This window comes from Coturnix japonica, chromosome 2, assembly GCF_054131305.1.
Source record: "Coturnix japonica strain WE chromosome 2, WE-NBRP24, whole genome shotgun sequence".
Lineage (NCBI taxonomy): Eukaryota > Metazoa > Chordata > Aves > Galliformes > Phasianidae > Coturnix > Coturnix japonica.
Window position 1 is genome coordinate 138,112,299 of NC_140664.1, and position 18,784 is coordinate 138,131,082.

Consider the following 18,784-nt stretch of genomic DNA (forward strand, 5'->3'; position numbering starts at 1 on the left):
CTTATATCAGTTTCCATGTTTCCTTTGGGACCTAAAATAACCCAGAACATCAAATAAAAACCCAACAACAATAATAATAGAATCATAGAGTGACTTGGGCTGGAAGGGACCCCAAGGATCATCAAACTCCAGCCCCACTCCCCTGACCTGTATTTGTCTTTCAGACTGGCTATATACACTGCATATCCCTTCCCTTTATTACTTGCAAGATTCTCTGCTGGACCAAGGATCCAGGGAAAATAACTCATCTGACAGAGAACCAACACAATACCTCAAATGTTCTCCAGAATCTTCAGCTACATGATCTGCCTGGACCTTGTCCAGAAAGTCCTTGCATCCCTCTTAATGCTTTCAGCATTTCCATGTCTTGTATTTTCAAACATTATAAGTTGTGATAGGGCAAGAGGAAATAATTTCAAACCAAGAAGGCAGATTTGGATTGCACATAATTAAGATGCTTTTTACAATAATGGTAGTGAGGCACTGCGCAGGTTGCCCAGAGAGGGGGTGATGCCCCATTCCTGCAGGCACCTGTGGTCAGGGGATGGTCTCTAAGCACTGATGGAGCTGTGGGTGTCCCTTTGCACTGCAGGGAGTGGGACCAGATGGCCTTTAAAGATCCCTTCTAAAGTGAACCATCCTATGATTCTATTATTTTAGAACAGGCTGCCTAGGCCATATGCTGGAACTGAGGGCTATACAAAGTTATTCTGCACTTACAAAAAATATGAAGCACATAACTTACAGAAAGGCATGCTTGGGAAAGCCTGGTGTTGAGGCTGATAACCCCAAGGAGTGCAAAAGTTTCTGTGATAAAGATTTTATGTGGGTGATGGCGTGTGCATGATAAGGAATGTGCTAGGGATGTACTGCTTCATCCCAGGGCTGTGTAGGCAGCTGTCACAAAGGCTGTCTAACAGTGCTGTGACATCTATGGGAAGGCACTGCCGCCTCGTGGTGCTCGAGCTGTGTTGAATGTGCTCTGTGATCACTGAGCATTGTGCGCTTAGGCACTGCTTACTGCTCACATCACAGTGACAGGCAGAGATTTGTCCTCTCCCGAATGTCAGACTGATCTAACAGTTGTTCTATCTGTAAATTACCTCATTACTGTCTTACACTGGCAAGTTGGAAGCAGGACATGGTTTGTTCATAACGAGAATAAAACACTGCTCACATTTTTGGGCTCTCTCTTTGTGGGTCTTCACATGTTGTAAAAAGGAGTTTGGCTTTAACACCTCTGTTTTACCACTGGGGAGCATAAGGGTCCATAAATATCTCCTCAAAGAAGAGAGTTGTTAGAGATTTAGATTAGATTAGAGATTTTTCCAGCCTTGTTGATCCTATGATCATTAAGCACATCAGCTGGGAAAAGATGTCTTCCTCTAATTGCCTGGCATCTTTGACACAATTTTTAACTCTTCTGATATGATTTTTAAATCACTTTGCAAATTGCATGAACAGCTGGGAAGATTAAAAGCAGCAGTTTCAGCTATTTCTCTTGGGGTTTTAAGAGACAGATTGATGAGGTGACTGAAACTTCTCACCGAGAGCAGATTTTGAACTCTTACAGTGTCAGCATTCTTTTTTTCCTGAAAGCTTGATTGTTTGGACTTCAAATTACAAAATGTCCTTCATGCAAGCTGTTTTCCTGCTCTGCCAACACTGAGCTTCCCCAAGGTTGCACTCCCACGCCTGCATAATCCACCCACATCTGAACCTTCAGAGCAGTGTAGAGAAACGAGAGAAAGTATCTTAAATAAATAAATAAAAAGCCCACAAATAAACAAACAAACAAAAAAACCCCAAAAAACAATACCCAAATCCAGCTAAATGAAGGAAAACAAAATGAAAGCCCCATGCTTGAAAAACAACTAGTCTGATTTTTGCCAGAAAAAGAAAATCTGAATGGAGGAACTGGAGTCAGCAACTGATGGGCACATCATGCTAGAGTATTTATGATCCAATCCTGGGATCAGAGTCAGTCAAAACACTGTAAAAGTGGGGTTTTTAAAGTAGACATTGCTGAAGTGTATCATTTAAACATGTTTAGTATAAACTGAGTACATGGGATAGGACAAGATGGAATGGCCTCAAGTTGTACCAGGGGATGTTCAGGTTGGATGTTAGGAAAAACAAATACATGCCTGCCTGTTCCTTTAGCTCAGCTCCATGACATGAACTCAGTGCTATACATAAAGCTTACTAAAGGAGCATTGTAGCATTCATGTAATTGGCTTAAGTAAGTGCTTGCATTTACAGCATCTTATTACTCTCTTGTCATCTACTGTACAAAAATGACTCCTGTCCAGAAAACTCAACCTCAGGCCATGTTGCAAGACTGGGAAATGTGGCTGAATAAATAGCCTTGATGGGTTAAGATTAAAAACAGATTTTAGAGGAGACAAGCCCAACTAATGGGCGTGTGACTAAAACCTGAAATGTCAAGATGTGTCCAGCTGTTTGGAAGTCCAGTAGTTACTCATTGCTCAACTACTGAGACAGTCAACAGAACTCCCAGATAGAGTTTGACAACTGTGCCATGATAAATAAAACTTGTACTGAGGGACATGGTTTAGTGGGAAATATTGGTGATGGGTGGACAGTTGGACTGGATCTTGGAGGTCTGAACCATGGCCTGACATCATGACCTGGCCTTGGACCTGCCTTCCACCTACCTTGTCACCACAAACTCACCTGATGGTCTCCTGTTTAAACCTGGTCTCCTTGTTCCCTCAGAGGGGCTGTGATGAACCCTACTGCCCGTGCGATTCCCCTTGTCTCCTGGCTCCCAGTTGGTCCTAGCTGCTCCCTGACACAAACCCTACCTCAGATTTCATAGATATATGTTCACTTCTTCAAAGGACCAGACACAAAATATCTGCACCTTGGTAAGGCAATTGAAAGATGCAGTATTGGATTCAAAGATCCAGGGCGGCCAGCCAAACAATTACAGCAGTTGAAGCTGAAGAAAGATATGGGAGAAAACTCAGAAACCATACAGTCCTCTGTTACAGCAGAGTCCAAAAATGACTGATAAAAGTCTTGAGGCTTACTTCGACTAGAAAAGAAGTGAAATATCAAAGTTTGTTAGAAACAGAAGAAACCAATGGTTTTCTACCTTTGCCAACTGGCAATGCTTTTGAGGAAAACAGTTTTTCTTCTCCTGCTTTGAACTCTTACTAATAATACACAAGCCCCAAAGGATCTGCAGATTACACTTTAGAAGTCCAGAGATTTTTAGGTATAACAGATAGTGTGCTGCATTCCTTTTTTTGGCCATCCTTGATAGTTACATAGTGAGTTAAACATCCTCCCAGCACAACTCCATTAATTGATGGCAAAGGAAAAATGTGCATAGACCACCAATAGTGAAGATTTCAACACTGGTTAATCCAGGACTGACTTTGCCAAGTATAATCCAGAGACTCCTCCAAGAATTCCAAAAACTTCTCTTTGATGTAATTTTATATCAGAATGGACGTATACAAAATGATAATACATTTATTGTGTCATCTACAGCAGTTTACATGTTAAAAACAATTTCTCAGAACACAAATAAAAAATGTTAGAAACCAGCAATTGATAAATGTTTTTCCACCTTGTAACAAAGCTGTATAACCCCAGATCCCATTACCAGTTAAACCAGTTTTGACCCCCCAAAAATATAAGTATTAGACCCAACAGGCCAGTATGTTTGTACCTTGACACAGTCAAAAACCAAAATACAACTTTCCATATGATCTCAGAGCGATGGGATATTTTGTTGCCAGTAAATTGACAAAAAGAAGGGGATAAGAATGAATACGCTAACTATGTTTTTACAGATTATATTGGTATACAAAGGCCTCTTCAGACTTTTTTGCAAGGTTGAAGTCTATCAGAAAAGGCATATTCCAGAAGCCTAAGTCATTTCAGACACTGAAGAGTGTCACACAATGTCCTATCACACAGTAATTCTTCACATGGGTGCATTCCCCAAAAGAAAGCCAACGGGAATTTGCAACATTAATCATAAGAAATTGAAAGGATCACAAGGTTCAAAACATTGTTTAAGCTCTGCTGGTGAGTTTCCATACACAAAGTACAATGTGTATTTAGCCAAACGTAGTTTTTTTACTACAGATATGTATGGAGTTTACCATCAGATCATCATTAACACTCCATATCTTCCCAACATTACTCTTAAATACAATTCTGAATAGGCTTCACATGCCCGGCTCCTAAAAAGGGTAAAATGCAATCTTTGTTCACTGAATGTGTACTATATACCATGACTTTTTTTTCTGGGCACAGAAACGCATCTTACCTGACCACAATCAGACAGAGAGCAAATGATTTTATATACCCTAATTTCTTTGAAAGATTTGTTCATATGATCAAACCTCAAGACTGGAAAAGAAAGTAACAGAAAATCGCATAGTCAAAGTGGGAAGGAGAAGTTTAATTTGTTGAACAATAGCAGGATTTAATATTCCCTGTGATTAGAGATGACTAACAGTAGTCATGCTCTTCTCACCAGCTCTTCACCACTGTTTTTCAGAGTATATGTTGAATGGGAGGCACTGAGGAGTTCATCACAGACTGAATGGCACTATATGCAGAAAGCTGAGAAATTCAGTACAGTCATGAGGATTGTCCAAGGAAAACAGCTTGTAATAACTCACCATCAACTTTCTGCAGCTTTTTAATCTTTTTTCTTTTTCTTTTTTCTGTGGGAGCCTTTACATAATCACAGGTAGGACAAAGTTCCTCCAGAAAACTTACAAACTTCTATTGCTATATGTATATATCCTATGAATTTATATCCCTTAATGATCCTCCACTGACACTTCATAAACAGTCTATGGACTCGGAAATCTTCACTGACTGACAACTACTGCCATGAGCAATTATCTCTGAAACACTATTAATAAATAATTTAAACCAACAGGCTTGATGAGTTCCTGAGTGGCCAGTCTGATTAGTGGTTGGCAACCCTGCCCACAGCCGGGAGGTTGGAATCAGATGACTTTGGAGGTCCCGTCCAACCCAAGCCATTCTATGCTTCTATGACTTTATATGAAATAAAGCTGTTCATATTTAAGGAAGAGTGAAATGAACTGGAGGCAAGACTAGTTTGAAGACCAAAAGCAAGCCATAAATTATTTCAGTTTGGAAATTAGAAAAATGTTTCTCACTGCCAGGAGTTTTACAATAACTTTTCAGTGAGTGTGGAAGGTGAGAAAAATAAAATGGTTAGTAAATTTTAAAAGGGAAGGTTTATACTTACAGTGTCAAAAAGAGAAAGTTGTGGGTGTGCAGGTGGCCAACAGTTTACCATAAGCCAGCAATGTGCCCTGGTAGCCAAGAAGGCCAATGGTACCCTGGTTGGTCAATGGTTGACCAACAGTTGACCAAGCATTGACCAGAGGTTGACCAGCGGTTGACCATGAGTCAGCAGTGTGCCCTGGTGGCCAAGAAGATCCATGGTTCCCGGGGTGCATCATACAGAGCATGACTAGCAGTACAAGGAAGATGAATTTCCCCTCTGCTCTGCTTGGGGAGGCTACATCTGGATCATTGCCGTTCCAGATGGACAGAGAACTGCTGGAAGGAGGCCAGTGGAGGGTTGCAAAGATGGTGGGGACCTGGAGCATCTCCCAGTGGGGACAGGCTGAGAGCCCTGTTGCTGTGAACCTAGAGAAGACTGAGAGGGATCTGATCACTTCTGATCAGTATCTGAAGGGTGGGGATCAAACGGATGGGACCAGCATTTTTTCAGTGCTACACAGTGATTGAACAAAGGGCAATGGGCATAATCTGGAACATAGGAAATTCCATATGAATGTGAAGAAAAACTTGACTGGGAGGGTGACAGAGAACTGGCACAGGCTGCCTAGAGAGATGGTGATTCTCCTCTGAAGATATTCAAGACCCATCTGGACACCAACCCATGCAATCTCCTTTAGGGAGCTGCTTTACATAGGGTTGGACCAAAAGATTTCCAGAAGTCCCTTCCAACCCCTTCTGTGATTCTCTAATATTCTATATTGTCCAAAATATAATTGTTCCAGCTGGCACAAATGTATCCAGAAAGTGGCTTGCAAAAAAACCTGTTGAAGTCCTTCCCCTGAGCTGTGGAACACTTTGAAATCCATTTCTCTATCACTAATATATATCATTAAAATTGGTAAAAACTCTGCTGGATCTTTGGAAAAAGTCGATTCACAAAGGCTGATGATCCATACACTTCTTGTTACTTCTGAAGAAAACTGAGAACCCAGTTGTGCTCTGAGTACAAGATTAAGGAGCTGCTCTACATCCCTATCTATCTGGAAGGTTTTTCCTACTTGCCATTGATGGAGGAGAAAGTCCAAGGAGAATTCCTTATTACAGGTGTAATCTCAAATTATCAGTCCAGTCACTTCCTGCCCACTTCTGTCATTCAGTAAGTAGAACTAAGTATGTGGTTGCCACTCTTGGCTCATTTGTTTCTATGTTCAACAACTGCTGAAAAGAAGGAGCTGGACACCAAATACAACGTGTGAGTTTAACTGTTCGCAACTTTCTCCCTTCTCCCACCACCACATTTTAACACCTGGTTTTCAGATACAAGTACTTACATAAAGCAGAGTAACTTGGGTACATTTCCTGTATGAAATACAAGCATTGACAACTAAACACATACAGGTGAAGGCAGAAAGAGCTGAGGTCACCAGGCAACAAGGAAACAAGCCTTTTGAAACACACATCTTAGTTTTCATTTTGGGATGTTAATTGTTTTGTCATATCAGCACATCAAAAAGTCAATAACAAAACAGTAAATGCTCACAAAGGATGCAGAACAGTTACAAAATGAAGAAAATTAGACTAGAAATACATTATGGACATGGTAGAAAAAAATGGCTCAAGGAGCACTGCACACTTTTGTTTCTCTTTTAATTACATAGTTAATAACATATGCCTTTCTAGCTCCAAAATATATTTCACAGTGAAAATCAAACAAAGCACTGTTACACTCAATCGATATTTACAGACACCTAGAAGCAAACCACTTTTGGGTTTCTTCCATTCTGGAATGAAGAGACATGGCAGCCACTGTGAGGGTTGGCTGTGCGTGTCCAACATTTCAGCATACATTCACAACATAGAGATTTCTGAGAGAGCAATTTGTGCGATGTCATCAGAACTTGGTTTTGATAACTCTGTACACCTGAAGCGCGATCCTTCCAGTAACAGTGAAAAAGTCAGACTGACCAAGGGGAACAAAGCCAGGCTGGATGTGGCTCTGGGCAGCCTGGTCTGGTGGTTGGCGACCCTGCACATAACAGGAGGGTTGAAATGAGATGATCTTTGAGGTCCTTTTCAACCCAGGCCATTCTTTGATTCTGTGAATAGTTTTTGCAAGCATTTCAATACTTTCAATAAAAAGAAATCATAATAGGACGGGTTGTTTGTATAATACAGTACATATTAGGTATGTAGAGATTAATTAGTTGTTCTCATAAATTCAGTGCTGGTGAAAAGTACCAAAGACTTCAATTTGTCCAATGAGCAGTAAACACAGGGATTCCAATGGCAGAAATTTCCTCTCCACTTCCCTCCAACTTGCCTTGCTCTAGAGCATTGGCTCTGTAATGGGCAAGTCCAAGTCTTTGGGACTACCAGTCCTTGCCCTCTCTTGCTGAGAATGCAAAAACAATAATAACAGCAGTAATGTGCTGAAGCCAAACTCCAAGCCAAATTGAAGTGGTTTTATTCTAACAGTAGCAATGTTTTTCTGTACTGATTCTAATATAGCTGAGGGCCCGATCTCCACTGTCCATGACTGAAAGGTGGTTTTGGTGTTGAGGACAAATGCCCATAAGGCACTGGACTGAGATCCACCAACTCAAATTTCAGAGCACTGCAGAAGAGGAAGTAAAACAGCAGAATCCAAAAGGAAGCTCAGAAAAAGCCTCAATCAAAATAATATTAAACAAAGTTAAAACTCAAAATGAAAATACACATTTTTGCTCTGGACTGAAACATGAAAAAATTCTCCAACCAGAGACACTTATTTAATTATTTCTTTTTCTTTCAACTCCTCCCCAAAGTTTTGAATTTATTAATGCTTGAAAATTAGCCACCAGCTATTCATGCAAAATATACTTCTAGGATACATTTTTTTTAATAATACACTTGCAATACTGTCAATACAACTCCATGTGAAAGGCCATAGCACAGAAAATACAAAACTAAATATTATCTGCTCATCAAATATTAGATCATTCACTTTCCAAGTCCCAAGTATTCATATACCCAATAGATCTGACTTTGCCATTCTCCCACTTCATTGTCCTTCTGGCATGCAAAGAGTTCCTTGGAGTACTCTATCACACAGCTTTTAACAGAATATAATGGGACAGGAAACGCTTATCTATCAGTTAAAATACTTCAGTGATTTTTTTGCACATGGCCTGAAAGAGGGGAAAAGATTCTGCTCTCAGAGCAAGACTTGCAAAAAAGGTATTTGTACCATCTAACTCCCATTTCAATGTAAGTAAGGTGATTAATTTATTATTATTTTTTGCTGGTCCTCTGTGCCAGGGTAGATTGCATCTGACTGGAACATAAGCATCTTAAAAGAATACGATCCTCTACTGATATGAAATCAATCTCAACATTTCTGCCTGTTTCAAATTACTTTTACATTCAATTACACTGCTACAACCAAGAGCAGAGTAGGTCCCTTAAAGCACTATGTAAGAGTTCAGTTTTATAATTAATACTTCTTTTGCAACTTCCTGACCTTTTTTTTTTTCCTTTTAAAAAAATAAGGAAACTATTGTTATTCTTAAAAACCTGTACTTAAAATGACATAAAAACTTCTTTTTACCCAGACTAACAAAAACCAGTGAAATTAAAAGTTCAGCTCGTAGTAACACTCTGAACCATTCTCTTTTCTTTTTCCATGATCCAGCTCCAAAGAACAAACCTGAATTTTAAATTTCCTGGTTACTATTAGTTCCAGTTCATACCCTCACATTTGAAATGTCATTTTTCATATATTTTTTTAATATATGCACACACATACACGCACACACACACACATATATATATTTAGATATATATATATATGCATATCAGATCATAAATCCAAAATGAAGAATGAGCTAGTACAGTTATCAAAGCCTTTATGAGCTGTACATAGACTTGTTAAGAATTGACATCATTGACATTCGACTGAAGTAGATGTGCACCAGTCGTGGCTTTAACTACAAGGCCAAGTTGGAAAGAATGTTTCAGGTTTTCAAAGAGAGACAGTAAGAACATCAACTTTTAAACAAATGAGTTATCCAAAGAGAGAGAAAAACGCCAGATGTGGGAAATCATCCAAAGGTTTCATCCTTTCTTTCCATAGCGTCTTATTGTTCGGTTTGATTGCTCAGCAAAAGCAGACTTTTGCCTTCCAAGATGATCGTGCCAGATCCCTCTCATGCCTTGCAGAGAAGAACCAGGACACGTAGAAGTCAGCCAGGTTGCAAAGGCACCACACCATGTGACAGTACTACATAAAAACATGCTGTGTTTTGGACATGGATGCAAAAGGTTCAAGGTTATCTGGAGGGAAACGCTGTCTCAGAACAGACTTGTGTTCTCAAGGTGGGAAGGAGAGGTTATTTTTATTATTCAAACAACTCAGTCAATCCATCAATCAACTCTCAGTCTACCACTGCCAAAAATATAGATTTATCTCAACTACATGGCCCTTTTAGAAAACTCACAGCTTAGCTAGAACATAAAGCATTCTCGGAAGCATCCCTGGGTATGGAAAAAGTCAGCTGATCCCATCGGTCTTGCCTGGAGTTCCCCCATTGTCTGATGACAGCTGTACAGCTTTACATTGGCACAGCAGTTCCTTTAAGTCCACTGGGTATGTCTGACTGAATCCAGCCATGAAGTTAATGTTCTGATGTTCTTCCTGAACGCACTGGTATGATTAACGCAAGCATGTTAGCTCCATCCTAAGACTAAAAAAAGAAACACTGTGGAAATTCACATGCCAAAAGTCAGGTGATGGGCTAAGATATGTTGGACTAGGAAAAAAGAATGAAAATACAAAACTAAATGAAAATCAGTTTGAAAAATAACCAGTATGTCCATTCACAGATTAGGATTGGTTTGGCAACCAAAGACCAAAACTGCACAGCAATCACTTGTTACTTTTGACTGACAACGGATTACTTGCAGATGCTCTGAAATGTAAATCACTGAGCAAGTGGGCTTGGCCTGTTTTTATCTTTTAAATATTTTTCCATTAATGGCATTGAGTACAGTTGTGTATTTACAGTGATTGTTAAAAAGATATATATATACACTTCCTTCACTTTTTCACCTCTACAAACATCAAGAATGTTCTGGAGGTAAGGAAAGGGAAGAGGAAAGGGAAAGGGAAAGGGAAAAGGGGAAAGGGAAGGGAAGGGAAGGGAAGGGAAAGGAAGGGAAGGGAAGGGAAGGGAAGGGAAGGGAAGGGAAGGGAAGGGAAGGGAAGGGAAGGGAAGGGAAGGGAAGGGAAGGGAAGGGAAGGGAAGGGAAGGGAAGGGAAGGGAAGGGAAGGGAAGGGAAGGGAAGGGAAGGGAAGGGAAGGGAAGGGAAGGGAAGGGAAGGGAAGGGAAGGGAAGGGAAGGGAAGGGAAGGGAAGGAAGTTGACACCACCACCAAAACAATGTTGTGGAGCTTTTTTTTTTTTGTTGTTGTTGTTTTCTTTTTAAAGTGATGGTTTTTGGTTTGTTTGTTGATTGATTTGTTTTCCTTAGCTGCTCATGTCGCTAGATTCTCCGCATTTATGCTGGACATCCGAATCTGAGAGCTGCTCTTGCTCAGAATGGAGAGTTGTGTCCCCCCGTTCACTCCGCTGCTCGCTAGAGAAGGATGACGATGTTTGAAATCCACAGCAAAATACCGGTTGACTTTCCAGCTCCTCCATTTTCTCTTTATTTCTGATTGCACCTTTAGGGAGAAACTTCAAAAGGTCATTTTTTATGTACTTAGCCGCTCGAGGACATGCTGACAAGTTATCAAGTTCAGAAAATAAAAAAAAAGAAAAAAGAAAAAAAAGAGTAATTTTGAAGGCTATTAAGCTCCTTACTTCAGAGAAATCTACAGTGATTTCTGCATGTCTGAAAGAGTGCCAGGCATGTTGTGGGGAAAGCAGCCTGGGTTCTGAGTCTCTGACTTCAGATAACTTGGGATCAGCCCACAGGTTCTTAGTAGATGTGCTTGGTACTAACCCAAACATGGTTTTTGAGTTAGCTTTCTGGAAAAAATTATCCCATTTTCATCAGTGGCCAGTAGCAAACATATAAGAAAGAGCCAAAGATGATGGATAGTAATCAAATAACCTGTTCACAAAGATCTGTCACCTGCAGTTAACGGATACATGTCTACTGAAAACTTTGCCTGATGTGCTCAGCTCACCTCTAAGTAGACAACAGCTCTTGGATCCATGTACATCTATGAAGCAGTCCTTTCCCTGGAGCTTTTTTTCATGGGCACAGTAAATCATGAACAGTAAAGTAATTTGGGTTCAGAAGTCCAGTCAGAAAATTAATAAAAATAAAATTAATGAATGCTTTGATAATTTTTCTGCTTTCCATTTATCACTGATTTCCCGGTGAATTTATAGGTGAATACACACGCGTACATAAGTACAGAAGATAAAAAGGACTTAACATAAGAAAGATTGTACTGCCTGGGACCAACATTTACTCATTCATTTACTCATTTCCAACAGTATTCTGTAGCATATTTAGGAAGGAAATAACATAAGAACTGACAAATGTGGAGATATCCTCCTAACATTTTTTCCGGCCTTCAATGAGCTCGTGTATCAAAAGTTCTTTTCCTTTTAGCAGAAATTTCTAGATTTTTGTAGACTAATACAGTTGTTATAATGGATCCACATATTCCAATGTGCTGTACAAGTGCTTTAACAGCAAAGGCACTAACTGCAGGGAAGATATATCCAACTGGAAAACTTATGTTCTCATTCTAGAACTTCTAGTTTTCTTTTTGTTGTTGTTGTTATATAGACAGGAACAGATTAGATAGAGCACTGAAGTAACTATCTGGGTTAGTTTGGTTAAGTAACACTTCCCCAAACCAAACCAAAACATCAAAAAAGAATAAACCACAGTGGTTACAAGAACACTGACACACCATGCAGAAACTTTGAAATGTCCTTATGTCAAGATTAGTTTAAGATCAGACCTTCTGGCAATTCTTTGAGTGTGCATGACAGATAATACATCAAACAACAGGTTTGGGCAGGAAAGACAGATATCCAGTGCTGCCATCTGGTGGAATATGAATGCAGCCACCATGGGAACTACAGGAAGATGCGATCCAGAGCTCACCTAAGCTACATGGAGCCACAAAACTGTGCTCATCTACTAGTCCTTTCATGGTCTTCCTGACTATGCCCAGGAGCAAAGATAAAGTATACATATGTTTTCTGAACTCAATGAGATTGTTATTTTTATCTGAGAAGGAATCTCTTGTATAAAGAAGTTAGAAAACCACTGAGCTAGAGACCACCTACTATACACTGTATTGGAACAAACATGGAATATCTACTGCAATTAAAGTGGTAAAATAAATGATCCCAGTCTTCCTAAATAGAAAAACAGAAGGTGGTTTTATACCTGTTGGACTGCACAACAATTTTGAGTTTATGGAAGAAAGAATGGATGAACAGTACGTATTCCCTTTTAGGCAGAATTGAGTAGGAGGTATTTTTCCATTAATGGAGAAAGGATTAGTCTTGTTCATTTAGTTCAATTAAGAAAGTCAGGATAATTTCAATTTGCAAATCAGAACAGGTGAATCGGAAATTAGGCCTAGTTACAACTGGCACACAAATGTACACAAATACATGCAACCAGAAACAGCTTCAGGTTTTCAGAAATTCAAAGATGGAGAACTCTTTGTAAACACTACTTTAAACTGTAGTACAGTGTATTATGTAATATTGTCCTAAGCTTGACTCTTTGGCCCAACAGGAGGGTAAAGACATACTGTTGGTCAGTTGCATGTGAAAAAAGGTTTTTATATCTCTACTCATCATGGTCTTAGTCAAGTTTTTCAGAGTCTCGCTTGCAATCACAATGATAAGGGAATACGTAATGTGAAAAGCCATGACAGAAGCACTCCCTGTTATCACCTCTAAAGCTGCAGTGCTTTAGAGTACTACAGAATGAAAATAGACAATATCAACTAGTTGAAATCCATAGAACGAAGGCAAGACAGAGTGTCTGGGGATTTATTCATCTTGTTAGAACTTTAAGCAAGGAACTAGTCAATTTATAGATAAATACACACCTCTGGAAGAATATTAGTTTAAACTGATTTAAATTCCACTTTGGAGTGAGATAGAGAGTCTTCTAGAAATTGTGTTTTCTCTACATAGATTACAAAGAGAACACACAGTTATTACTTCAAAGTGAGCTGTTGAATACTTCTCTACCTAAGCATGCTTGAATGCTATTCTAGAATTTTAATATTTCCTAAGCCTTCATCACTTATTAGAAGTGTATTAAAAATATTAGTGATCTCACTTTCTAAATAACATCAAGCCTGATGGAGTTCAAGAATTGTGTGGACAATGCTCTCAGACATATGGTTTATTTTTTTGTGTAGTTCTGTGTGTAGCCATGCAATGGACTTGATGACCCCTGTGTGTCCCTTCCAAGACAAGATATTCCATGATTACACAAAAAGTGTCACTTATATATAGCAGAACAATGAAAAATAGCATTAGACTTTTGGTTTCAGGACAAATACTTCCAGAGTGGGCAAACTGATCGCTTTGTGAAGACAGTCAATAAAGCAAGGCAGTCCTATACAAAAACTACATTATCCTTCACTTGCAGATAAAAGAATTTCTCAGGTGACACAAAGTGCCCAATCTTCATTTTGTGAGAAGAGGCCTAAGTGATGTATTAGCATGGTCAGATTGGCCAGGATTCATTCCTCTTAGAGTTAACCACTTAAGTAAGATGACTAAGTTAGGAACCTCCTCATTTACTTTACTTGTGTAGTTAATCAGAAGACACAAGCACCTGCAGAGAGAGTAAGCTCAGCTAATATCTGAGTTTCTCTTTCAAGACATTTCTATTGACATTAGGACTCCTGGGAAACAAGTCACTTAACAAAATAATTGCCTCCATTAGGTGAGCCTTGAAATGCCTGTGTTTTGGATTGATAAAGACATCATGCATTCTCCTTCTTTTGCCGGGACACTGTGAAATTCATACTAAGATATGAAGGAATATGTAGATGATGATTTACAAGGAGGGATTAGAATAACAGTTAGTCCCACAAGGAAATGGGATGGGGATGAATATAGAGATGGTGGGATGAGGGAGGTTAAATATTAAAAGTCTTACCTCCCCGTTCAAGAAACAATAGAGAACAGCAACAACAAAACCCTAGGTAAACAGGAAAGAAAAGAAAAACTAATTCAAACCCTTCAGGAAATGCTAGATAACAGCTGGAGTTTAATAAGCAAACAAAACAAAGCATACACGTAAGTGAATAAACACGCGGTCTGAGAACTATGCATGCACAGTCAGAATAACGAATAGACAGATCGTTTTAACAAAAGCAGAATTCACTGTATAATCACCTGGAAAGATCCCAGTCCCAATTCAAACACTAGTCTCTCCCGCTTACTGACATTTTCCGGAGAAAAAGCAAAGACCGTGTAGTGAATTCCAAACAAGGGGATAAGCAGTAGTGTAGAGCGAGCCAATCTCCTGTTACAATAGAGTGAAAGAACTTTAATGCAGCCTTGTAATAAACAGCATGTACTTTAATTAAAGCAGAAAACAAAGAAACTATTTGGGAAATATATACACCATATAATTATACAAACAAATATTCAGCATTCCCATTTGTTCCCTAATAGTGATTTCACGCACACTGTAGTTTGCTCCCACTTCCTCATACTGGTACAATTATAGTAAATTAGTGATGTGTTGTACTCTGTACTGTTATTTGGATTTGTATTATTATAAGCAGGGATTTCTTTCTTCTTGAAGAAATTAATCTTGGTATGGGATTCAAACTACTACCATAAAACAACAATAAACCTCCCATGAGATTGCATAATTCCATTGGAGGATTTGTCTGGGGGAAAGTAGTACTGATTTTCTTCAAGGTAGTTAAGGAGCTATATGGAGGAAAAGGAAATCTAAAAAGCCAGGAAGAGCCTCAGAAGTGCTCCATATTATTTTCAAATTCAAATATTCCATTTGCTTACATGTTATGGAGCATACTACAGACTGATTTGAGTTGGATCATTGCATGCTTTAAAATATCCTAAAAATTATGCAGTTTTCTTATGAAAAAGTGAAGAGATTAATATCTGAAGGAATTCTGATAACATCTCCTGTTATTTCCAATATTAAACTAGAAATGGGACATCAGCTCTTTGCTAGTGTCCCTTAGTCATTCTCTGGGCACTGAGGATGAAAAGCACATCACAGACCTTGCACCGAGATGGCACTAAATACAAATGATGCTTCATTCTGATGCAGACCAAATTTCAAGTCTGGGTGAAAGACTCCATAAACAGGAGAGCAGAGTTCTCACACATTATCACATTAAATGTGGGCTAAAAGTTTTTTAACAAGAGAAAGAAGAAAACATTGAAGTGAGTTGAAATACAGAGACTCCATCTTTGGTGCCCTCCGAAATAAATTACACAGGAGTAATCCAGAGCAACAGACTGAAAAACTTTTCAAGGTCTCTTCTAGACCTCATGCTCTATGAACATACAATCAGATTAATGAAAAGGAATGCTAATACTGTGAAAAAGATAATAGAATGCTATCTCCATAAAGGATGTAAGAAATATAACAGTTTCTTAAACTAGTAATGGAACACAAAGAAATCAAATGGAGGTAGTAAACTGAATAAATAAGCATTTTTTCTCAAAGTCTATTTCAGTTCACAATTAATTACAATAACAATTAAAGGATAAATCCTTTGATTCAAATGTCACAACATCCCTGTGAGTTAGTAAGGCTTATCTCTGCAGCCATAGGGGATTCATTTCAGGAAAGATGCAGAGGAAAGCTCTTTCTATAGTCAGTTTTATGGCATTAATTCAATCTGATTAGTCACAGAATTAGTTTGTAGGATCTTAAAATAAAATGTCATCATCAACTTATTTGAGATGTTGTCTTCAACAGCATCCCAGAAGTCATGAAGAAAATACACGAAATATAAGAAGTAGCACAACCTGAAATTTGTAGATGATTAAGATCCATAAATTAGTGATTCTGTGGTTTATCAAAAGGAAAAGAAGGCTTTAATAACAAGAAAAAAAACAAGATGTGCTGATGCTTCTGAACTGTGTCTTAGAGCATTAGAAAGAAAAGGGAATTAAAGCAACTGCTATGAGATGGGTAAACTTATGTACAGTGGTGAAATGAGGATGTTAAGGATAAGAATACAATGAAATTCTCAGGAGTGCAACAGGAGGATGGCATCCTCTTGATTGGCAAGCTCTTTACTTCCCATATTCTTTCAGACAAAGAAAGAGCCTGGGGGATAGATCTGAGAGTGCTGAGGACAATAATCATTTAATGGATTTGAAAGGGAAATGTTTGGAAGAGGTGTGTCCTCCAAAGGTGGGGAAAAGCTTTGTTTACACTCCAATAGTTTGAAGAATGTTTCATAGTTACTTATTAAAAACTATTGCAATAATAATAATAAAAAATATATTGCAGTTTTTCTTGAGGCAGATGCTCTATTTATTCATCCTTTAATTTCCTAAAGAGCATCTTTCAAATTAGACTCCATCCAATAGTATGGAAAGTACATTCTAACAGAACTTAAGTCCATAAAGTTGCAGGCAATGGTGTTTCCTGTTTTTTCATATTCCTCTGTTCTGTGCACAGAAAGATATCTTTATAGTAAAACAAAGAGAAAACAGAAAGGTCATCTAACTTTGACCTGTCTCTGAAGGAACTATGCATTTAGTTTGCCATTGCAAATCCACATTTTTTCAGGCGACTGCTGAAGAGCTTATGGATGTTACATAGGACACAACTAGGAATTAATTGGAAATCAGAAATGGAAACTCATTTCATATTGTAGACTAGAATTGTCAGTGATTTCTACTAAATGTTGTAGATTGTTCCTATCCCACATTCTAAAGCCTGATTCTAGAAGACGTTATGATGTTATGATCTAAATGAATGTAGTAACTAGAGTTACTGTGATCTAAATGAAAGTAGTAACTATGCCTCAGATGAACAAAATAAATACTTTGAGACACTGTGGAATATGAAACAGGCACCAATGAGCCTGAATAGCTTCTTCCAGCCTCTATGAATGTGACACAGCAAATGTATACCTCCAGATTCAGAACTACAGATACAACTGAAAAAAAAATCTGTTTTGGATATGTTAGGATGTTATCCAGCAAGAATGAAGGCAGCTACCAGAAAATACGAGTCTTCTACACCAGGGGGACCTGTAGCTCCAGAAGTGATTGGGTGAGCAGATCCGTGGTTTTAGTCTTGTTTCCATCACTGAGATAATTACAGCTTAGAGCAAACTCTCCAGATAACCCCATCACACTGAAGCTGTGTCTTGTGTCACTTCTACTGGGACTGGAGGTGCTTCCATGGGGCTAATTTCAAGTCCAAAAAATTATGTCCATCATAGACTGTCAAAAGAAGCGAAGTATCTTCAAAACCACAGCCTCTGAAGAAGGACCTTGTACTTATGCTATTTGGGAAGTAAGAACTGTCTGGTTTAAATGTTATGCCTTCAGTGGGATTAATTTGGCCAAACATAAAACTTTTGGAGAGATGAAATGAAGGCTTGTGGTGGTCGTGTCAACAAGGTCTGGATGTACACAATATAGATTTCTATGTTTAAATTATTAATGTAATGTCTTTAAGGCCTACGCAGAGGAAAAATGCACTTCCAAGGGATAGTTATTGTCTGTTATAGATGCCTATAACAAGCAGCAAATCCTATTATAGACTCTACTAATATATAACCAGTGCATCTATTTATCAGAATGTATCAAAGTTATTTAATATTTTTAGGTAAATTAATTCTACACTTGTTTTCCCCTTATTGTCAGTAAGAGGAACAGGCACATACGTGTATGAATGAATGATGTCCCTAAAGAAGGCCTTAAAATATCCCACCCTATGTTTCTCCACTGACTACAAAGGGGACCTAGAATGAGTCTGTGACAAGAATTGTGATACACAGACTTGTAATGTTTAAATTAGAAGAGTTCTATAACTTTGATACTAATTTGGCAATGAATACATGCAAAATTTCTAGCAGGAGTGTTTCAAATAGAAAGATAAAGAGCAAAACATGAAGACACAGGATGCCATTGTTAGTATTATGCTTAGGAGATCTCCTGTTTAAAAAACCAGAATATCTACTTTATCTAAAGGATGCTAAGATCAGTTAAAATGACATTCAGGAACTTCAGGAAGGGTCTTGACTGATATGTGTCCCATCTGGAAGCTTAATTACATCTACACGACTTTTGAATATCTGAGAAAACACCTAAATATACTGATTGTGACTTAATTCCTTCATGCATAAATCACATCTTCAGCCCAAGGGCTTGAAAAGTAGTGGAGAGTTAGGGAGATTTTCATTTTGGGGTATGAAAAAGATTATTTAGTTGTGTTTATGAGAAGGACAGAGAGGTTTTTTTCTGGCCTTCTGTAGAGGCTGAACTCCTCCTGCTGTTCATCAGGTAAAGAATGCCACC

The 18,784-nt window shown here is 38.5% G+C and overlaps 1 protein-coding gene across 24 annotated transcripts in view; it reads right to left on the reverse strand.

Moving 5' to 3' along the window:
- Positions 1-3,450: 3,450 nt before the first annotated feature.
- Positions 3,451-18,784, reverse strand: part of LOC107308667 (pituitary adenylate cyclase-activating polypeptide type I receptor) — a 127,023-nt gene continuing 111,689 nt past the window's right edge. For 8 of the 24 annotated variants that reach the window (XM_032442794.2, XM_015852697.3, XM_015852698.3 and 5 more), the window contains 3 exons: positions 14,651-14,780; positions 14,412-14,453; positions 6,905-10,987 (listed from right to left, as the gene is read on the reverse strand). In XM_032442794.2, coding sequence (XP_032298685.1) covers positions 10,778-10,987; positions 14,412-14,453; positions 14,651-14,780 — 382 coding nt within the window. In that variant the 3' untranslated portion in view covers positions 6,905-10,777. Of the gene's footprint in view, positions 10,988-14,411; positions 14,454-14,650; positions 14,781-18,784 lie in introns of all 24 variants that reach the window. The other 16 variants (XM_085539191.1, XM_015852702.3, XM_015852700.3 and 13 more) reach the window with 6 other exon arrangements.